General features: G+C 38.6%; 1 protein-coding gene across 3 annotated transcripts in view; it reads left to right on the forward strand.

Annotated features, from left to right (window-relative positions):
• LOC146378767 (roundabout homolog 1-like) overlaps window positions 1-24,047 on the forward strand; it is a 92,796-nt gene that overhangs the window by 14,562 nt on the left and 54,187 nt on the right. For all 3 annotated transcript variants that reach the window (XM_084941804.1, XM_084941805.1, XM_084941806.1), the window contains one exon: window positions 20,367-20,693. In XM_084941804.1, coding sequence (XP_084797930.1) covers window positions 20,367-20,693 — 327 coding nt within the window. The remainder of the gene's footprint in view (window positions 1-20,366; window positions 20,694-24,047) is intronic.

Raw genomic sequence — 24,047 nt, forward strand, 5'->3', positions numbered from 1 at the left:
TAGCGATGGTAAAACAGAAAGTGAAGGGAAAGAAGATGATGGATTTTCTCAGTTGTATCTGTAACAGCAGCCCGCAGGCATTTGGGTCACCTTTGCTCTCTGCAGACAGCAGTACCGGTGTGTGGCCCCTGACCCATGCTGCGTGCTGACTGGAGTAGCTGGAGGTGACCCTGCTGTCCAGTGAAATACTTTTTATAAACCACTTATTATAATTCATTGGAGCTCACAGCTGAATGCATGGGCTGCTGTTAAGTTTATGTGAGAACTCTCAGTTTTGCAATAACATGAGATCATTTGCATGACTAAGTGCAGGAGGAGTTAGCTGGATGTGGTAGGTTGTCGCCTTTTTAAATTCATTATATAGGGGTGTACTTAAGAACAGAGGCTCTGCAAAATATCCTCTCATGTTCAGGCACTGCAAGTTGGGAAATCAGCCACCAGCCATCTTTAAACATCATTCTCACTGGGAGAAATCTGAGACAAAGACTGAAAAAAGAGAAAAGCTTTTGGATTACCAGTATGCACATTGATTATTACCCACAGAGTTTTATTTTTGTGTATTGAATGGCCAAGGTTAACCTTGAGCAGTGAAGTCACAGGTGGAGGTTGGGGGTGCATAACCTGAAAGAAAGGTTTTATTGGAGTGTTTTGTGCAATTTATTGTGATGTGTAATTTGATGGATTGGCTCAGTCTATGTTGAATAACCCCCAATGACCATTTGAAACCATGCGTTTCCAAATGTTTGCAAATGTAGCCTTAATATGTGTGCGTGTGTATTTCTGAATGCACTTTAGACTCAAAACACATGAAATGACATTTGTTTCATTTACTATTTATATATATATATATATATATATATATATATATATATATATATTTATTCATTTAAAGAAACCCTGATGGTTTGTGCTGGCGCCAGACTCGTTCACTCTGTAAAGCAGAGGCAGCTGTCATTAACATTAACAGTGGCCACAAGCTGCAAAAGAACTGCTGTGTTTTCAGCACTAGAGCTTTCGTAAGTGTCTGACACTGAGTGATGGTTTTATCTGATGCAGAACTTCCTTTCCTTGACAGCACACAAGGTGATTCTTCCAAAGGTTACAGCAGCTCAAATAACTTCAGAAAAGACGTGTGGCTTAAACACAACCTTACTTTTGGATCACATTCTTTAAAATAAACATACGAAAAGTTGTATTTACTTCACACTTTCCAAACCGCTGAATATGTCCTAAATGGTCTTCCAGGCCACTTTAATGAAAGCAAAAACAGCGCACAGCAGTAACGTGGCTATAATGCAGCTTTTAACCTGCTCTTTTCTTAAATTTCAGTGGTCAGTCAAAAAAAGGGGGAAACACGCTAAAGCTTGCCCATCCTCTTCACCAAGAGCACTAAAATGTGCGTGACACCAATTTTCCAGTACGTTGTCTGTAAATTTGCACACTGACAAATTTGGTAACCGCATAATTCCAAGAGTTTTCAGGGAGATTTGAGAAGTACGGCTCACTCATCTAGTTTTTTTTTTTTTTTTAAATGTCTCTGAACTATAATCATCTATAGCCATAGGCACCTACTCAATGCTTTTTTTTTTTTGTCAGGATACAAGAAGCAAACTGGCAAGAGGAAGTTTAAAGTGAACATAATAACTTCTGTGTGGTTAATGTGAACAGAAATTAACCCCTTAGTAGAAGGCCAAGTACTAATAACAGTATTTAACAGTATTTACTTCATTCTCTTTTGACTAATGCAGTGGACAGATTTTTTTTGACAAATGGTCACCAAGTGAGTTGGAAGAGGTTATTAGGTGCAGAGTACATGCAATAACACAGTTTGAACCCATGAAAGTATGCTCTTATGATTGATTATAGAGAGTTTATACCTGAGATAGCTGCCATTTCTGTTGCAAATGGTCCAAATTGCAATCAGAATGATTACATCGTTTTCCCATTTCTAATGTGTTTAATATAAACACACCTAAATATGGCAAACATCCAGCTCTTCAAGCTGGATGTTTGGTGACTTGATCATACACAGAAACCTTCAGCTATTGGTGTCATTTTAAGTAATAAATCAGGTAATAAGGATGATGTTCAATAATCTAAATGACGCACAAAAAAGCACCTGCTCTTGTCGAGATGGCCTTTTCCTTTTCTTCCCATGTGCACATCTTAATTATGCGTCCCCAGAGTGTTGTCATCTCACCATTCTACCTGCTTTGTTTAAAGGTCTGCAAAGACTGCATAAAAAGGTACTTCAGGAAAATATAAGATCGGCCCATTCTGTTGTTCTTCATTAAGATGACTGTTTTACAGCTGCGCTTTCAAACTAAGTCGAGGATCATTATAAAAACACTGCCAGCTTAACTGTCACTAGGATCATTACTTTAGCCTTTAGCAATAAGTATCCAAATCCTCTGAGGTGACATCTTACCTTTATAAACCTTCTCATCCATGCGCTATCAGTGGATTAGCTTACTGATAGCAAAACCATATTCTCAGTCAGTATGATTGTTAAGTACAAGAGGGACTCAGAGACCAGCAGGACACAGCCCAATTTTATCATCGCTGTGAACAGCAACCCCGCAGAGGGTTGTTTAGCTGAAACATCTGGCCTACCTCCTGGAGCTTGCTGTACGCAGGTTACAGATCACACATACTTATCATTTTGTTTCGGGTCCTGGATGCTATAGGTTGACTTTTGTGGCTGGACAAATGTCCAGCACCTGTTACTCAGAGCTAGACCTCAAGCAGTAATGGTTTGACTGGGGGAAGCTGACCCTAAGCTAACAAGACTCCCTACAGTCATTGTGATGGTGACAGTGATGAGATGACTTCCACTACTAATGAGGATTTCTTTGCTATGGATGATAGGGCTGATAGGATGTCTTTGTAAGCCAAGAATTCCTTTGTTTGTTGGTTGAAATTGTGTTCCTTAGGAATAATGCAGCTTATAAGCTACAGTAGACATTTGTTTGGTTGGAAAGAACCTTCATGAATGTTTATTTTGGTTTGAATACACCAGTATGTGGGGTCTTCTTCACACTGACTGAGTACACGCTTCTTAAACAACCCTGAGCTGGTTGCAAATGTATGTGTCCCCATGAGTTCCAGTAGCTTTATGTTTTTCTTACTGCTCTTTAAGATACATCAGACTTATACATGTGAACATCAGATTATATGGATGCTTCATTTTAACCATTTGAATGTGATCGACATCCTAAATCTTAGTGGAATTTTTCATTGTCATTCAAAGCATCCAGATCAGAGAGTGTAAAAAAATTAGGTCGTTTCACATGAAGGTTGTTTGACACAAGCATTTACTCATGAGAAGCTGGCCCATCAAGAACTGATGAAACAGAATAACTAAGACTGCATGTTTACTCCCCCAAACCCCTGCAGATGTTGCTGCAATTGTTTGGTTCAGCCTGAATGTGCATAAATGCATACGCAATGCCGTTAGCGTGAGCTTGTTTTTAATGTGTGTTTTCAGATTGTCTGCTGAAAGCTGTGATTCATAATTGCTTCCCTTGTTTACTCACTTGTTTCTTGTGGTGCTGTGGGGCTGAATGTGGTTGCTTGCCTGGGGAGGAACAAGCTACTGGGAGCTTTGACGAGTGCCTGTGGGCCTGTGGGCAACAGGTCATCACACCTTCGCACAGACACACAAACATATACACAGAGAGGCAAAAGTGCTTGCACATCTCATTTTGAGGGGGATCGATTATTGTCTGCCTCCCCTGCAAAGGTAGCAGGTTGCTTGCCTGGAGGATCTTCACAAATCTCTACTACTGTCTCAGTCTTTTCAAGTCATATTTTAAAAATAGAACACAAACAAAAAATAATGTAATAATAAGAGTTTAAACTGTTTACCTCAACAGGATAATATTTATACAGTGTCACAACTTAATAAAGCGTAACAGCAACTCATGCATGTGTGAAACAAATTATGTTGTTATAATTAAAACGTTATTAAAAGCATAAAGCTCAGCATAAAATTCAACTCTATGTCTCAGTGTAATTGTTACCTCACTGTGTATTCAATCAGGGTGATATAATATATAGAAAATCAATGTAGTTTTGTTCATTTGGCGTGATTCCAGATCAAGACACCCTTTCCACCCCCCTCAACATTTGGTGAGCTTTGCAGGCTTTGTTCAGCAGCAATATTTTCTTTGAGAAGAAAAAAATAGTTTGGTATGATCTCTCCAAATTTGCAGACTATTTACATGCACAAAAACTGTATTGTACACTAAATGGAAAGACCTAAAAAGCAAATATGGGTAACCTTTATTTTTATTTTTTAAATTTGGCTATTATGCTTGTCAATCTGTGGTGTTGTTCTTAATTCCTCAAACCCTGTCAAGAAAACCTTAAATAGTAAAGCAATAGCTTTGCTCATCTGGAGAGAAAAACGTCTAAGCTTCAGAAATGGCTGTGGGTTTGTGGTTTTCTCTGGGTTGTTTGTACTCCTCTGGCCATAGTTTCCTGTTCTGAGGTTATTGTCCAGCTATGTCTGTGTGTTGAAGCACTTAGGATAATTACTTCTCTAAATAAATCAGCTCTCCATTGTCCTGAGGTTTTATAAATATTGTGATATTCTGCACCCAAAGTGTGTGGTTAATCTGCATAATCTGTTGTTTCATTCTCTGACAATCAAGATGGGTTAAGGCATGCTGTGCTGATATTTTCAGGGAAATCTCTGAAATTTATTATTGGGACCCATTTCCCATTGTTGCTAGCAGTGATTGGAGTGCTATAATGGTGGCAATACTTTAAAATGTAATTATCTATTCTTCCAGGGTTTGGATTTGAAAGGGTCAGAGTAACATGACTTCAGAGATACTTCTTGAAGTGACCTCTCTGAGTTATCTCCTTTCCATCCAGGCATACCAGTAATCAATAGAGTCAATATTCTGTTTGATAGGTCTTTAGAAGTCGTTCCATCGTAAAGCTCAGACATACGTGGAAAACCACATATATTCTCTTACATATCTATTAGGCTACCTCTGACTGTTAAACCTATACAGTAACACAGGCTACCAAAGAAAATGGCTGAGGATTGCGATAGACCCCATCAGTAATGCACATTACCCATTTCCTCAATCCTTCTCATCTTTCACCTTTATTTGTCTCCTGTCTCTCCCCGTCATTACTGACAAGCTTCAAAGCTCTCTATGTGAAGACTTCAGCATAAAGAACTGTTTCCCACCAGAGCATCTCCCACCGAAGAGCCCGAAACGTGCATAAATTTCTTTTAATTAGGGCACCTATTATTAGTTAGCACTTGAAACACTGTGCTTTGGATCAGTGTTTCCTTTAGGATTTTGTCAGCATTGGGGTGGGAAAGAGTTTTGTTGTTCCTGGGTAGTGCATGGGTAGTCTGTTGGGAAAAGTGTTGGGAAAGCAATGCTTGACTGTAAAACATTCTAAGGAAATATTAACTGGCATCTATTTGTTAATACATAATTCAAATTTAACATGCAACTTACAGGATATACATTAGCCTAAGTGGCATTTTATTTTTGCAGTCTGAGTTAGTACACTTCATTTTTGTGGACGTTTGTGGAAGCAGAGTGTTTGATGAGCAGTAGATAAATCTTGCTGAGAAACAGAGGATATTGCACTTTCATATGAAAGTGACTTTTTAGTGTGATCTACTTTAGGAATCCCGCCTCCCGCCTCAAAAAAAGAAAATTTCACAATATATTGTGAATTAATCACTCTATAAACAGTACGTTGTTTTGCATATTGAAGTATAATAACAAAAAGACTGAAGGAGTTTCATATTTGAATATATTCCAAACATGTTTTAGAAGAAAAGTTAAGAGGAGCTTTTCATTACACTGGATATTTTCAGACACCAGGATAGTGACAGATGGTGTGGTGTCAGCTTCTCAAGTATATGGAACCGAGCCACTGGGTGCTAATAATATATTAGAATTTTATGTCATTCAAATTCAGACGCTGAGATGAAACGCAACAGTCTCGAACAGACGAACAGAACCTCAAAGCCAAACACTGTACCCAATATTCCCGTCATTAGACAGAGGTTGGTGCAGGTGAAAGCATCTCAAGTGTTTTGATATTAACTCTCATTAGCTTGTGAAGACAGTGGAAAATATGTGCCCTATGTGTTAGTCACCATATGCATGGACATGTGGACTCTGTGTGTAAAGATTCAAAGTATTCTTAACTTTAAAACCTATAACTTTGGTAAAGTTAGGAAATATAAATATATATTCATGCAAAATGTTGACGTCAGTCATGTTTGGTGTTTTTTGTTTTTTTAATAGAGGGATATGAGCATCTGACAGCTAATTTAGCGTGCTGTAAAAGCATCAAACATACATGTTACAAATGTATGATGCACATTGTATTCAGTTTATCTTTCACTGCTATCGCCGAATAATAACCATTTTAGTTGAATAACCATTTTCTTCATCACTTTTCTATCATTTTTCAGCCACTCCACAAGAAAAAGAACTCTTTTTATTTTTTGCCTGCTCTCATCAAGAATTTTCCATCTTTGAATTCAGCTCTAGACTTTGTGTAAATAAGGCTGAAACTAATATTGTAATAAAGCCGGGCTTTGCCTGCTTCCTAGATTCAATTTTCTCTCTAGCAGTGCTGGGCTTCACTGTGCCTGAAGGCCATTTTTTGATAGTCTGTGAAACTGAGGCTTGCTGAGTGATACGATACGCCACCGGCCAGTGTCTCATCCCATTAGAAAATGGCTCAGGTTAATGAGAGAGAACGAAAGGAACAAATGTTGACAGGGATGGCATCGGCAGGCTTTGGTCAGGGTGTTGCGAAATACGTTAATTAACCCGTGTTCAGAATCTGTATGAAAACAGAGATAAAAAGAAAGTTCAGTTGCTCATTCATCTCACAGAGGTTGTGTTCACATTGACTTTGATTTTCCAATGCAATGAGAGCTAAAAGAGCAGATTTACACCATATTTAATTCCAATCCACAAAAAAAAAAATACCTGCGGTGTTTTGCTGACTTCAAACAGCTACTTTGTTGTGAACTTGATCAAATGAGAACTGTAGCCAGATTTGGTTTTATTTTCCACAAATCAACTGCGTTTACATTGTGTCAATACAATCTTTTGTAAGCAGCTCATTACATCATTATTTCTGAAACTGAAAACAACGTGTTAACTCTTAACACAAGTTTGTACAACACACAAAGAAGCATTTCACCCCAGAAACACCTTTTGTTGATAACCGCAAAAGCATAAAGAGGTTATTGGATCATTACCCGTCAAAGAATCCAAAAGCAAACCCAAAAGCTGGGCTTATGCGTCAACAATCAACCTAAGAGCCTGTGCCAACACGTGCGATCTACGGCACCATTGCAAATGGAGCCAAATAAAAAGCTGTTCACACAGATAAATTCTCAAATTGCTGCCACATGAGTAATCACCCTGAAAAAAATCTATTGGCCTCTCCTATGGTAAGCTTTTATCCTTTACAGAAGTAAAAAAACAACAACAACAAAACAAAAACCTGAACTTATCAACGCTTTAGTCTTTCAAATAGCAGATATAGAGTGAAAAGAATGATATCTGTGGAGTGGAAGTGACTGACAGGATTGTTAAAAATAAAGAAATAGTGGTCAGGATATTATAGACTTCCAGAAGCCAGCTCTCATTCTCTCACTGCTGTGCTTTCTTGCCACTTGTATGTTACTGCATTACTGCTTCATGCTTTATGTGTGACATTGGGAAGTCAAACTCCCATAATCAGTTTGAATAAATAGCATTGCCACCATTTGTTATTATATGATTTATTTTAAGCAGTTTTACAAATGGTGGGAAATACTACATTTTTTAAAGAAAGATAAAAAAAACCCCATTTCAATTGGATTAAAACTGCATTTTGCATCGCAAGTCCACTAAGGCCTAATATTTCAAATGAGGAATGTGTTTTTATGGTGGTAATATAGCACCAGCAGCAGCAGCAGAAGCGGCAGCTGTGTTTTGATAAGACTTACATGTGGTTCCTCGGCATGGACGCTGCCAATGTGTGAAACACCAGTTGCTGTTTTTAAAATGTTCAGACCTAAGATTTGAAACTGTTTTGAGAAAAGACAAAATTACATTTAAATGTCATATACACTGCTGTATAAGCATTTCCAGGTGAACCTGCTGATTTGTGGGTAAAAAGTAACATGCCACGCTTCATTTATTCAGTACTTGTTAAAACCAGCTTTCAGAGAGTTTCCTCATTACAAGGAACCAAAGGACGTCTGAAAAACCAGATTCCCTGAAGGTCTGATGAGTTAAGCAATCAGAAGATATTTATTTCCCTTTTCTTTGTTCCACAAGTAGCACGAATAAGTCCAACAGGTGTCAGCCAGCTAAGATAACAGGCTGTTAGTGTCATAAGAAAGTGCAATGTGCTTTGCAAACTGAGAGCGCAACCCATTTTAATGTCTTAATGTGCAGGAAATGAGCCCATTTCAAGAAATGGGCTCATTTAGTTTCTTTCCAGTGATTAAGATTAAGAAGACTATTAACAATCTTAATGTGTTAATTGGTAAACGTCAGAGATGCTTGTGGATGGATTTCCCTGTCTTTAGTCAAAGATTCCCCTTTCAGTATTTAAGTTATACTAATAATCTGCCTGTAGCAGACACAGGTGAGAACAGAATTGATCTTAATATAATTCTTGGCAAGAATAAAAACATAAATATTGTCTAAAATGTAGAATATGTGTCAGTGTAATCTATCTGCAATTCTAACAGCAGCACTAAAAAAGAGAAATCCAAAAAATACAGAACAATATAGCATGAAGGACATTTCTGTATTATTTTTTATGGCTATTTTTTATGGATTTTTTTAACTTCACACCAAATGTTACTATTTAAAATGTACAGAAATGCCCCAAAACACCTGAAAAAAAATCCAAGACATTATTTTTTATTACTTTTGTTATTTCTCTTATTATTATGGCAATGAAATGTATACTGTATATCAGGTATATGTCTATATTTGGGGCTTATTGCACAGCAGGTGAAATTGATTGAGCTATAAAACTAGCTTACCTATTATCTAACTACTTGTTTAAATCTTTAACCTGTTAAATCAATTGTTTAAACCTATACAAGTCTGTAATGTGATTACATTAGAATCTTTTATGGTTATAACTCATTATGGTTATTTTTCATTGCATTTTCACTGTGTAACAATTGATTGTTTGTATCTTCCTTTAAATGCCAATTTTTTTTTGCAATGCTCCTTTCAAAACACTGCAAATTGTCACGTTTATGAATAAGTAGATTGGGTGAAACATAAGATCTTAATAAGATCTTATGTTTGCTGTAACTATCTGTACAATCCATGACTGTGGCATCGTGTTCTACGTCTTCATTATAGAGACAGAATTTGAGACTTTAAGAAAGAAGGGTTTGGAGGAAATTGCAAACTTATTTGGGGGTTTAATTGTATGTGTGTCCATTAATATTATGACATGGCATAAATAGCGTGCGTACAGTATGTGTTTGTGCATGAAATGGGATTTTGCCAATGAGAAAGACTTCTATTATAGTGCTTCAGTTTTGTAGTTGAATTTAGTGCTTTGGGCAAAGTCTGGCTCCCCTCACAGTGTGACAGTTCACATCTGGGCTGTCACTACCAGGGGCACAATTAGGACCAAAAATAAATGTAGGTCATGCACATGTGACATGCAATAGCGCAGCATGAGCCTAATGGGACATTAAAGTATTGATTTATTTAGTTTAGGAGAAAATGTTTTATTTAAATAAAACATTTATTTTTTAAGTTTCAAGTCTCTAAGGGCACAGGGAAGGAAAAAACATAGACTACAGGTGGTCTGATGTACTCAGTTTAACTGATTATACTAAGACTGTAGACTACACTGTAGCTTCAGCTAGTGAAATGATAAGACACACATTAAAACTTTAAATAATGCATTTCATTAAAAAAAAAAATCTAAATGTGTAATAATTCATTACAGATATACAAATGTGTGTGTGTGTGTGTGTGTGTGTGTGTGTGTGTGTGTGTTTTTCCTGTAATCATAACAAATGACCTTTTTGCCAATTCACTGTCTCTCTATTCATGGGAGGTTTTGCTCTCGGGCTCTGCTTGAGTGATAATCAATGGCCTGTACAGCCACTTTACTTTCCAGTGAACATTTAATGGAGTGAGAATAAGCCTCTCAGATGGGCTACTGGCCTTTCCAGGCAGTAGTGTACCGGAGATAAACGACTGAAATCATCTCACCTTAGCTTATGGTGCAGGAATAAACAATATGGTCAGCACATAAAAAGCCAAACATGTAGAATCTATTGACAATATTTCACACAGCAGACTTTACTTTTAAACAGCATTAGCATAAGCTGAACGGCAATGAATGAATGGACTAATACAAAGGGGGGAAAAAGTTATCTGATTCTTTCTCTCTGCAGGGACATAAGACACGTGCAATATGTTTGCCCCCTTATGTGAGTTATAGACAGGTTGATGGATTTATCCTGCAGTTAATGTGTCCTGGTGACCTACTTGGCTCAGATGATTATCATGTACCAGCAATGTTCTGGTTCGAGTATGCCCAGGGGACTTTATTGTGTGTTACCTTCCCAGTGAGCATTTAACAGATGGCAACCCAAAGTGTTTTTTTTTCCTCTCTCTTTTATTTACCAGCCATAAGAGCCTGTCTGGGTTTTGTTTTCACTATGTGAGTCTGTATGTGTATAAGTGTGACAAAATGTGGTACTGCCCACTCTACTATAGTAGAAACTAGTACAACAGAGGCTTAAAGCACTTTTGCAGCTGTTTGGAGAGGATGTCTGTCAGTCTATGAATAGATGCTTTACGTTTGGTAGAATCTTCAAGATGCAGTCCAGAAACAGCACAGAAGCTTTAAAATTTAGAAGATGGGTATGGTTTAACCAAACAGCAACCTCCAGGGCTCAAAAATTAAGCCTATAAACACACAAGTGTCAAAAACTGCAGCTTCTCAAATGTCCATGTCAGACTGCAAGCCGCTGCTAACAGATTTTAATTTAAGATCACATTTACAGCAGAAACAGACACATTTACAGCTGGTACAGCCTGTCTTTGATTTAATATTCCCCTTTATAATAGCTGTTCATAATAGCTGAAGGGATGTGCCTGAAAGAATCAAGCTAGCTCGTGTCTGCTCATTAATTAGTACTCCACCTTCTTGTCCAAACCTGGTCATTTCTGGCTCAAAGAAAAACAGAACACATTTTGTATATAGTGCAGTGAGAAAATATTTGCCCCCTTTCTGATTTCTTAGCTTTTTTTTTTTTTTTTAAACTAAAATCAATTGTAATTCACCACATTTTTTAAAGGCTCAGTGTTACTAGCCACACCCAGGCCTGATTACTTCCAGACCTGCTGAATCACTTAAATACAACCTGTCTGACAAAGTGAAGTAGGCTGAAAGATCTCAAAAAGCAACATTTCGTGCCACGATCTAAAGAAACAGCTGAGAAAAAAAGTCATTGACAAGGATCAGTCTGGAAAGGGTTAAAAGTCATTGTCTGTACTTAAATCCAATTGAGGTGCTTTCTTGTGACCTTAAACATGCCATTTATGTTCAAACCCTCCAATGTGGCTGGATTCTGCAAAGAAAAGTGGGCCAAAATTCTCTGCAATGATTTGAAAGACTCAATGCCAGTTATTGCAAAAACTTGATTACAGTTCTTGCTGCCAAGTGTGGCACAACTAGTGATTAGGTTTAATTGTGTCTTCAATTACTTTTTCACACAGAGCCAGGTAGGTTTGGATAGATTTTTTCCCTCATAGGCACCAGCATACCTGCCGCATTGCTCGCTTTGTGCCCCGCCATTAACATCATCATACATCCATTTATGCCCAACGTTATGGTGCAGGTAGTTGCTGCAGTATTTTCCTGAATGATAGGTGTTGCAACTCAGATTAAACCCAACATTAGTGCTGATATAGGAGGAAAAGTCAAAAGCAAAGGGATTGCAGAGTTTTCTTTTCAAACTGTTGCAACATCTCCCTCTGTGTAACCGGTGAATCGGGGAGCTTCTGTACTGATGTGTCATTAAAACGGCAGTAAAAAGCAAGATGATTGTACACTTGTGTCTTCAACCCAGCTGTGGTGGCGGCAGCACAACAAGGCCGGGTTACAAAAATCGAGAGGTGCACGACCTGCAGAAACGGCGCCTGGCGATAGCGACATGATGTCAGTGTGAATAAATAACTCAAAATGAGTTGCCGTACTCCCACCTTTATCTGACATATTTTATCTTACCAAACAAAAGGAGGTGCAACAGATTGTTTACAGATTTATATGTTTAACAAAAGAAATGTCAGCTGCTTACATCACCCTTTTCTCTTTTGTGACTTGTCTCGAGAATTTTCTTGTACCTGCTTTGGTTTTTTCACTGCTTATACAATCATTCATACTGAGGCTGCTGGTTGAGCTCTAGATATCTTTAGCCTTAAGCTCTTTACCTTTGTCAGCTTATTTAAACCACACATGTGAAGCTTGGGGAAAGTGCTTGAAGTTTTTCATTAACAATGTTCTTATAAATATTTTTCATGGAGGTTCCCCTATGGTTGACTTTGGCAAAGCACTTTCATAATCTCATTGAATGCAAATGATTAATTGGACAGGCAAGGAATGGTGGTTGGTTGGAATTTGGTATTCATTTAATTGTGAATGTAATCATTAAATATTAATCTCAGAATAATTTTAAAAATAAATGAAAAATGAAAACGCCTTTAGTCCAGATTTTCATTAAATCTAATTTTAGGCCTGTGGTAAGCCTATTTCCACTCTGCTCATATCTTGCCCCGAACATCTGGGTGCTGCAGTTGGGAGGTGTTATCTTGTCCTTGACCTTGACTGTCCTCCCTGGAGACTGCCACACTGCGCATTGTGTTGTAGGAAGAGAAGAAAGAAACCCTAATTTACAGCATTGCAACCAAAGTTGATCATAAGTACCCAGTAATTATAACCATATGTACAAATGCAATTCAAAATCTAATGTTTCAGCAAAATATGAGACAAAGTGCGGTTGTAGACACCTTGTCCTGGCCGCACACAGGCACAAAAACACACTCACATTCCTTTTCCTGCATTCTTGTGTGAATGACAGTGTTGAACTGCTCCACTTAATTGTAGTTTATACAGCCTGAGAAGGAATGTCTGGCATTCATTGCGTCTTTCTGTTTTACTTAACAAATTAGTATGTGTGAATCTTTGTTATATGTCTCTACCACAGATGCGTAGCCTGATTGCTTGACAGCTTGGGAAGTGCATTTCCTACCAAGAGTGAGCTGAGAATATGGTTGCAACTCTCACATCTTTAATATGAAGCCACTAGCACGACATGGTTAGCTTACCTCAGCATAAAGACTGGAAACAGGAAACTGTGAAAAAAAATGTAAAAACTGTAAAAATGAGTTGTGGTTTGATGGGGGGTTATATGCTATAGTAGAAGCTCAGATCACTTTACCTCCAGGCTGTAGCTTTTTAATGAACAGACATAAGAGGTGAATCTTCTCTTCTGACGTTCGTCAAGAAAACACACTTGTATATTTCCCCGAAAAACATGTCGTTATTGTAGAAAAATAAAACCTAATCTGTTTATGAGACTTTTCCCTCTATGATGTACTACTGTGGCCTTATTAAAGCCAGTATTCTTGTGAGAACTCGGAGCCATTAAACAGTAGCACATCAACCTTCCTAAAAGCCTTAGCACAAGGCCTCATCTTTGATTGGTAGTTTAATCATATTTCCCTTTCTTTCAAGTTTTATAAATGACAAGTTAAATAATATGAATATTCCTCATTTGACATTCACACTGATCAATTGTTAAAGTAACGGGGGCAGATGCGACATTTACGAGCTCCCCTTTTGTGATAATTATGATTCAAGATTGGAGAAAATTAATAGTTAGTGACCGTGTGGGCTGCTTTTAAAATCACTATTACACCGTGCAGGATTTTACCTTTTGTGTCCATGTAACCTTTAGTATTACACAGTTATGTGAAACAAGCCTCTGGTCTCTCTTGCAGTCCCTTTTGATATAAAGCTGAATCCACATTAGTGAGATCATGGCCTTAGAGAAGTGGATTTGTTAGGTGTTATGCTGACATTTTAGTATAATAAGATGCGGTTAAAATACCCAAGGTGGTGCAGTGATGCAGAGCAAACACTTGCATACTATCATCTTGTCACACTAATACCTTGGTGCTCTTAGTTAAGTCTGTGAAGCTCTCATTTCTTATCCAGGCAGAAGTCATTTCATACTGAAGCCACTATTTTTTTTTTTTTTTAAACTGAGGTGTATGTAGATGTCTGGCCAAAGGTGGAAGTAACAACTTTCATGTGGCACTTGATGGCTTCTCAATTTAAAAATATCACCTTTTCTCCTTTGGCTGCTACCTAAAACTCAAAACACCTTCAGGCGTTTTACCAAGTTCAGTTAGTTTTATTGTGCTCCAGCAGTGCTCGTTGATACTATGGTGGTCATTCGGTTATCAGCGTGACTTGTCATGGCGGTCTCTCAGATGCTCTTTTAGCCTTTAAATCTGTCTTGTTTCAATCCCTTTCCTTAAAATCTGCCCTGAGAAGCTGTCTGTTCAAACATGCGCTGTCATTTGATGCGCAAGTACCGAATTTAGAAGCTTCTGGAAATCTCTGCCTCTCCATTAAATGTGTGGACTTTGATCCACGATCTAGCCCAAGGCTCACGAAAAAAGAAAGCTAAATGACTTTTTCCACACTGAAACAAAGGGACTGCCTTAACAAGATGTAGCTGTTCCACTTATTGCACACTCTTAAGCCTCACAAAAAAAATCTGCCTGCCTTTATTAGCTGTCTCTGAGTCCTGCTTTTCCCAAATGTCATTGCCATTCAAGCACAGGTAATTCCATTGTACTGGAGGTAGAGATTTACCACCACAAGAGACTCTGGTAGTCTTGGCGTCAGCGTTACTCTTTCTGCTGCTGGCAGCTGTATGATCGTGTCATACAGCTGCCAGCAACAAGGTAGGAGGAAGCCGCTAAGTCTCCAGCATCCTACACTTGGTGCTTTTCTAGTACTTGCTTGTTTGGACAAACCACAAAGAGACAATTATGCACATTGTCTAAGAAGCGCATCTTAAGACTGAAGAACAAGATTTTGAGACTGAATGTGAACCAGAGGTGAAAACTGTAACCCAAGACTACAAGTGAGGGTCCAGAAATGTGTGTTAGCATGTGTGCTCATTTGGTTCTGCTATTTGATATGTTTCTTTGACTTGTTTCCAAACTGTCATACACCCCTTTTATGCGCCATAAATCCATACATTATACTACAGTAGATGACACTGGGGTGGGCTACCTAAGACCACCAACATTGTGCTAAATTACATTCCCATTGTGTTATTACAATCTCGGTGCTTATGATTTGTTATTTTAAAGGCCCCTCTTCCCCTATTATTACATCTTTTTTCCTCCTATTATATATCCCCCCTTGCATTCTTTTCTCCCTTACATATTCAGAATTTGAATGGCATACAAAATACCAGCCTTGTTATCCAAATATAGTTTGACTTTCTACTGCATTTAATTCTCCAGAGAGATGCACTATTCACCTCTTTTCTTCACTGTCTGAAACAAAACTACACAGACATCCGTACAAGACAACAGCACTGCCTCAGGAACTTAAAAAAAGAAGGGAAAAAACTATTTTTAGGTTCATAGGTGCTACAAATGACCTTTGTTGTGTGCGTGTGCACTCCATTGTGCACCTTTGTGCATGTTTTTGCATACTGATTGTCTGCTGGCTGCTGGCCCTTTGCAGATAAAGCCTGGTCTTTTTGGGGGCCACTTGTGGCAGGCTGATATTGCCTTTCAGTAATGCCAAGGAGCTCAGGGACTTCTGTGGACCCCTAGGCATCAGCCCAACACAATTAAGAACAAGGAAAACAGCATGTGTGTTGTGAGCAGGGACCGAAGGCCACACTGGCTGCCTTGTTTGTATTGTTCTGATACTGGTTTAAATGTCTAGACAGTGTGTAAAATTGCACTCAGATTAAATATTTACAGTTTTTGCCCACAGCAGTATTGGTGACAGCAGTATTGGTGGGATTGCCTTTTCTGTTTTTAAATATTTGGTTTGAAAAGCTGCAGAATGTGTTTTGCTTTTTTTTGTAGTGGTTAAGATTGCTAAACATCTTTTTTCTCTATGATTCAGAGCTTTTTAAGCATCTTCTTTATTAAAGCAGCATTGTTTCCAGCTTCAATTGTGGGATCAGAATGATGCATTAGAGATGCTGCTCTGTGCTACTACCTTCACAGGCTGTGCTACTGGAGAGTTACTTACCCAATTTACTCCCCCCCCCTCGGAGCTCTAGCAATTTCAGTGCACATCTTAAGTGCAAATGTTAATGGTGTCCAGAGGATGAATCCTCAGAAGCTTACTGATTCACCTACATTTAATCAAGTACATCAGATCCATTTCTTACTTCCATCAACCACTGCTTTAAATTATTATATTGTATTATTGTTGGTCCTCTACCTTACAATATAAAGCCCCTCGAGGGGACTCTTGCGATTTGGCGCAGTATGTAAAAATTCATAAATAAACCTTAAGATGTTAACATGTACATGCTCATCTAAGATGCTCAGAATGGTAAGGTGTAAGTGCTACAGCTTACCATTCTCAATGTTAAGGCGTAGCATTTACATATTTCCTAGTGGGAAAGGTGTAAATATGACAGATTATTAGGACCACGTTAAAAAAAAAACAAAGCACTCTTACTGCGAAATGTCAACTTTAATCTGGAAATTCTGACTTTATTCTCAAAAAGGTTTTTGTTTTCTTAATGTTGCCCTAATATTCCTTCATATATAAGATGGAGGGTTTGTGATTGAATGGGGTCAAGCTGGCAATTAAATGCAGTTTATTTGGGATAGTACAAGTGAAAATGGCCATCTTCACACACACACAAAGGTTACAAGAAACAGAAATTCACATTAACAACAAATGTTTTACCACCGATAAACAATGCAATATTAACATTGTCATGGCCAACATATAAACGTAGTATCATATATATCATTACCAAGCAACTGCTCAAAACACCACAAGTGTTGGAGACTAACTAGCATTGCTTCAACATTGTAACCATCATTTTGTAGGCAGAAATCCCAGCTGCAAAAGAAAAAATAGGATAGTTAAATGGGTTTTGCAACTTATACAGTGGTTCCAAATGGTCCCTTGGTGGGGAAAATTTTCCAGTTGATTCTAATTTGATCACTATTGATTGCATGTGACTGTACTGTGAACCTTGAGAAAGCCCTCTGATCATTTAGACTCAGTCAGTCTACAGTCAGTGTTTCAAGGCTGCCAGTTTGTGCTACAGTCGTACTAGGGAAAACAGTAGTCAAAGACCACAGCACATTAGTGAGTTACTGCAATTGTATACAGTGAACCTGCAATCTCCTTGTCTCTGAAATAGTTGTTAGACTAGGCCACTTGCAATTAGTGCCATCTTCAAAGTGACTTTGGTGCTGCAGGATGGCGATTTAACTGCAAAATGACAGTAGGTAACCAGAATACAACCAGTTGACAACAGGTTGAGCCCCATACTGCAAAGAGACATGTCACAGACAAGTTTTACTCATAAGTTCAGACTGACTCAAGTTGATTGCAACATCTTGTCTGCATCTGTGTGCATTTAAAAATTAGACGGCTGTTATTTGTAAACATTTGACAATCTGATCGCAGTTAGTCTGAGTCCAAAAACAACTTTCTGGAGATGAGTTGCCTCCCACCAGATGACCTGTGCAGTCACCTTGCAATTGAAAGTGATTTGACCACTGCAGCTACTTATAATTTGTCACTGAGTGCAATCACTGAAAAACCACCAATATTTCCTAGTTGCAAAGAGGGTTGCTGTACTATTGTCATTCTAGTGTGACTTAGCTATTGGCTGTCTGTTATACCTTTTCCAAGAGATAACTGGACTTTAGCTCTTTGTTGCGTGCACTGATCTGTTTAGGACAGCAGGAGCTTTTTAAAAAGATACTGAAAGTGATACATCATTTTCAGACACAGAAGCAATAGTTTTAAGACTGCATTTTGAGCAGTGTCTCCCTCTGTATCTCTCCATGTGATTGCCAGCTTGCAGTAAAAGCCCACTCAGATGGCCAAAATCATGCTCCATGCTTAAAAATTCAGCGCATTCATTTTCAGGCATCTGTTTAAACAGATTTGTATCATTGCTACATGCCTTCAGGCTACTTTTCCGCCATGCCAAGGTGTTCTTGTTAAATAAGAAACTGCTGTGGAGCTCCTGCTTGATTCTGAGGATAATTTTTTCCTTTACATGTGTAGTTATCTGTTTTATGTAGAAATCAACTTTTGCCAAATTTTGCATTCATTAACACATAGCCTATCAGTTTGATCAATCATTTGACAGAAAAAAAATGACCAGTAGACAGAGGAAATAATTTGGTGAAAGGTAATAAAAAAAATGTAAAATTCATGGAGTGGGAGGACTTATCTCAGCTGTCTTCATCCATTTAGTCAATCGGCTACTGTCCATGAATTATGGAGTATTGTGGATGCAAAACATACAAATTCCAGCATATCTTTCAGTTTTAATGATAAACCTGCACAATCCTCACCTTTTTGTTCTTATCAGTTTGTGTACTGTGTGGTAGGGGGTTCTATTCTATGTACTATTTTCTTTTCTTCCTGAGAAAATTCAGTTTTATACAAACACCAGAACTGCACCACACTACCCAGTAGATCACATTCTCACCCATTTCACAAGGTGTTATCTATCTGAGTAAACACTTGTCTGTGTGGGATTTATTGGTTGCAGCGGGAGTGTAGGAGCTCATCACTCTCTGGCACAGTGTGATTATCAGCTTTACAGGGCCATTGGTACATTAATGCAAGACCGACTGAAGGCTGTATAAAGTACTGTTAGAAACAGCAGGAAAGAACAGAAGTGTTTCCACAGTCACAGAACGGGTAAACAGCAGTTGCAAAATGGCCATTTATGTCCTCCCTCTTCTATTGTGCGATGCTACCGCCTTTGCACACACCTAGTTGTGCATTTTGTGTTAGGGTTACAGGTAATCTAAACTAATTCTGGAAAACAATAACACCTGTGGCCGTCTTGCAGAATCCACCCAAGATTCAGAAAATACAGGAGGGATGGAGGACAGAAAATGAGTAATGGTCTGTTTGCAGAGCTGTTGGTAGTGTGCTAGTGTGTGTGCTTCAGTGTGATGGGGGTTGGAAAGAGATGAATAGAATGTAAGATGTACAGAGGCATTGGAGTTGTGTACCTGGCTCTCTCATTAGGGAGGTTTTTCTTTGTCCTCTGCTTCACTGGGATTCATTCTTGCATGGTTTCTTTTAAAGACCAGTATGACTGACATCTCCACAGTATTTCATGGATTAGAGGTGATTTTGTGGGCGTTTTGTGTAGGTGTGGCTGCAGATTTCTCATTTCATCTTGTTTTGTTTAACAATTTCTGAGGCGATGGCGAAATTGGCTTCAGCTGTAAACACGTATCATAAATAAATGTGTGTAAAAATATATATGCAACTGAATAGGTTGGGGAGAAAGTGATGGTTTATCCTGAGGACAGGCATTCAGAATAGGCAGCTGCAAAAAATACCACAGAAGCTCCATAGAGGTTAAACGAAAATATTTTGGAAACTATAAATTCCCTGGGTCATTTATAAAGTATACTTATTGGAGATCTTTCTGCCACTCGTTTCAGTTTTAACTGAAGTGCAGTCTTACTACAGTTAAATAGGCTAAATATTTAAACTAGCACAATAAACGCAAAAAATACATCCCAGTGTTCAGTGGGACCACAGATAATGCCGTAATCCTATTATAGTTCAGCTTAAAAGATTTTCTAAAAGCTGTGAATACTTACGTCTTATAAATACACATTTGAAGGCTAGACATGCTTTCAAAGATATTACTTCCTGAGGATTTTGCGTGTCATCATCTTTTTCTTTTCTTTTTAATTTACACTGCCTCGTGGGGTTCCAAACTACTAAACAAGAACAAAACATATTATGGGGAGGGATGTGTAGTATGAGAGGGGATGTGTTTGTGTGGTAATTACACTGTCAGACTGGATTATTGCTTAATGAAGGCACTTACACATCAATAATAATGTGCCATGTCTAATTCCTTTAGAACTGCTGCTGTTTTGATTACCACCACTCTTTATTGAGTGGAAGGATTATCTGTTATATTTCACTGTGGCTCGTTGTTGGGGTGTTTTTGTGTTCGGCTAACATGTATCTACATGTAGCTTAATTTCTAATAAATGCTATGCCTGAAATCTTGTGCCATTCTTCCTCTCTAGGGTCTCGTCTTCGCCAGGAAGACTTCCCTCCCCGCATTGTGGAACACCCTTCTGACCTCATTGTGTCCAAAGGGGAGCCAGCCACTCTCAACTGTAAGGCAGAGGGCCGTCCGCCGCCTACAGTGGAATGGTACAAAGATGGGGAGCGTGTTGAGACGGATCGGGAAAATCCCCGTTCCCACCGTATGCTGCTTCCCAGTGGGTCCCTCTTCTTCCTGCGTATTGTCCATGGACGACGGAGCAAGCCAGATGATGGCAGCTACGTGTGTGTGGCCCGAAACTATCTGGGCCAGGCGATCAGTCACAATGCTTCTCTGGAAGTAGCCAGTAAGTTCCTTTTAATTTGTGTGTGTTTTTTTTTTGTTGAGTTTTTTTTTTGTTGTTGGTGTCTTGGCAATGCCATTAAAGAAAAAAGATGCAAAACACCAGGAGGGTTTTATATATCAGACACTGCATCTTACAAACAGGATCAGTGGAAGCAGTCAAACAAAACCAAAGTATGTCTCATATCTGTAAGTGTTTGATCAAGAATTCAAAAGTTCCATCTAATACCCAGGTCCATTACCCACACGGCCAGATTTTAATCACCTAAGCTTTTATAAACATTTTAATTAAATTTTCCAAAGACGGTGATAGCAGAAAATTTAATATCTACTTTAAAAGAAAGCAAGTAGCTTCTTCTCATTTGCTCACTATTTCCTCCATATAACCTTACAATAATCTACATGATTAAAGTTATTCAATTATTTGTACTAAAATTAGTGTTTATTTAAGTTTTTTTTTTTTTTTGACACCTTCCAACTTAACCACTTTCATGTATGTGATTATACATGAAAAGCATCATGCAGTTCCAATCTTCTTTTTATTTTGTAACTTTCATTCCTAACTAGCTTGTTGTTGAGAGACCATAAAGGAAATTCAGACAGGTGTCAGCTGTGTGTTCCCAACAGGTGACAACCTCAACTTGCTGAATCATGGCTCTGAAAACAGCCAGCATAGGGAATTGCCAGTTAAACAGTCCCTTTACTGCACTATGTCACAGGCAGGAATCCATCTGCTTGCATGCAACCAATCATACGTGTGTGTTTATGTGTTATCTTGACTGTTGGAATGGACCATCTGAAGTAGAAGAGGCCAAAGAGCAAAAGGTCAGGACTTGCGAGCGTCAGAACAGGGTGTGCACATACACTGACAGTCTTTTAGGCATTTTTTGTAAGAAATACCAGGATTAGTGGGAATGAAACAGGAGTAAATAATGGCCTGAAAGTGCTGGTGACAAGGGTTAATAACCACGACCGTGCTCTCACACACTTCAGAGCTCCCCATCTTTTACTGTCAATCCCCAGTTCTGCTCAGCTGCGTCAGCTTTGCAGTGCGCTACCCAGACTCAATCTCATGGGCAGACATCAAGGTTTTCGAATAATAATACCCCTCCAGTATCTGGTTCACCTTTTGAATTATAATGAAAGAGTTGGTCAAATGCTATCATGGTAGTGCTAGATCAGCGCTCCTACCTTGAGAAGCTCAGCCCTCCAGGGAGAGAGTTTATTACTTGTAGTTCACTAAATTTACTGCCAGGTTTTAAGGTCGAGGGGGAACACAGAGAGGACTTGTTGAAGCTGCCTGGATGAATTATGTCTCCCGGCTTTATCCTTCAGAGGTCACACGGATTCATGGGTCACCCTGGGGCTACATGGTAAAACAAAATGCCCTCTGGCAAATGCTGCTGAGTTAAGGTGTTTAGAAGAGAGAGGTGAGGAGCTGGGGAGTGTTAAAAAGGGGACTGACCTTACTCTGTCAAAAGTGTGTGAAGTAATTTGTTCAGCCTCTTTAGGGTAATAGTAATGGTGTAGGGTTGCTTTGTTTGAAGGAGATGCTTTCAAAAAAGTGGCAGTGGATGTGTTACAGTTTCTCTTTAAAATTCAGCTGTTTCTAAAAAGTTGCGGTGCTCTGCGAGATGCAGTTAAAAATGAAATACAGTGATTGGAAATTTTTTTCAATGCTATATTTAATTAAAATACTATATGCACAGTTTCAACATCAAATGTTTGAATTTGAAGCCAGCAACACCGTGTAAGTGCTCAGCAACTACGATGGTCACTTGTCGTAATTTGTAAGAAAAATGTTTTCTCAGTCTTGCTTGATAAAGGCTTTTATCTGCTCGGCCACTGAGGGCATCCTTTATCATTTTTCTTTGTTTATCAGGGGGCTAAATGTTTTCTGTGGGTGGTAGGTCAGGTGACAGGCACCTTTACTGCCTGGATGCTGTAATATGTGCAGGAAGTGGTTTAACATTGTATAGTTTAAATAAACAAGGTCTTTCATTAAAAAAAAAAAAAAGACAATGGGGTTCATTCACTAGCATGTGCAGAAATGTCCTTACCCTGCTAACAGAGCAAGTGCACACACAAAATTATAGTTAGATACAGTAAACGTTCACACCACTCTGCATTGTGTTTGCTATCTGCAGTCTGTGTAGTGAGACACAAACTGTGCTGGTTAAAAAGAAAAAAAAATGATATAATAAAAGAAAACCTATTGAGAATAAACACATTAGCTGGAAGAATGAAGCAGGTGGTGAAGGGCATCAGTACAGCATGGATTCATGCATACAACACAATATGCGAATGAGATTGCAGCATATTTATTTAAGCATTTACAGGTTGCCATATATATGTCCCACACCTGGGAGGACTTGATGGCAATCACATGATGGCATGCACTTTGCATCAAAAATTAACTCAGGTCAAATGAGGTTTTTCTTTATGAACACATGACAATAGTTATTTGCTATAACATATAATATAATATTCTTTTTTACTAATGTCCCCCAAAATCATTAAAGAGGTCATAGTCAATTAAGATGGCTGTCATTGTTATGCAGCCACTTTATATAATATATGTTTTTTGAATATGTTTTTGTACTGTGATTGGAGATTGCTGGAGTACACGGACAAGAATCCCACAGAGAGATTTAGCTTTTTTTCATCTCTTAGCGACAAAGAAAATGTGAGCGCTACAGTGGGAAATTATAACTTACTAAAACCTCAACTCAATTCCAAGTGAATTTACTGTATTAAAACCATTTCTGCTGCTGTTACAATTTAACTAACATCGGGGGAAGATGATGAAAAGCTTTGAGATGGCTGACAAAAGGCTGTTGGAGGCTGACAGATGTAAAGTGATAAGAGCAGGAAAGGAGTGACAGAGACAGACTGGAACAGAAGACACGGAGGAAGAAGTATCTGTCCTTCAAGGCACAGAAGTGGAACTTGTTTGCAGAAAATTGAGGTGAAGTTGTAGAGACAGTGACAGATGTACTATGTGCTGGTGCCTGAAGCATGACCACAGGGTTGAAATACTTTGTAAGCATGCACAACATCCGCACATGCATGAGCACAGGCATACACACTCTCGTGCACGCACTGTGTAGTGGAATCCTCTCTAAAAGAGATGAAATTAGAAAAAAAAAGGGAAAAAATCTAACTTAGTTCGTATCCAATAAATGTCACTGAAGACACTCAGCATATTTTTTCGTGCCCGCAGGGACCCTAGCGGACCCTAGAGGACCCTGGGAAATGAGCATATGTCCTGTTGACCTCAGCCAGTTGATTCAATCATGGAGAGCTTTATTGTGGTGAAGGCAAAGTCACAGCTTGTGTACTCCAAAGGTTATTGTGT

The sequence above is a fragment of the Perissodus microlepis genome, chromosome 10, assembly GCF_051167445.1.
Source record: "Perissodus microlepis isolate ML-2025 ecotype Zambia chromosome 10, ASM5116744v1, whole genome shotgun sequence".
Taxonomy (NCBI): Eukaryota; Metazoa; Chordata; class Actinopteri; order Cichliformes; family Cichlidae; genus Perissodus; species Perissodus microlepis.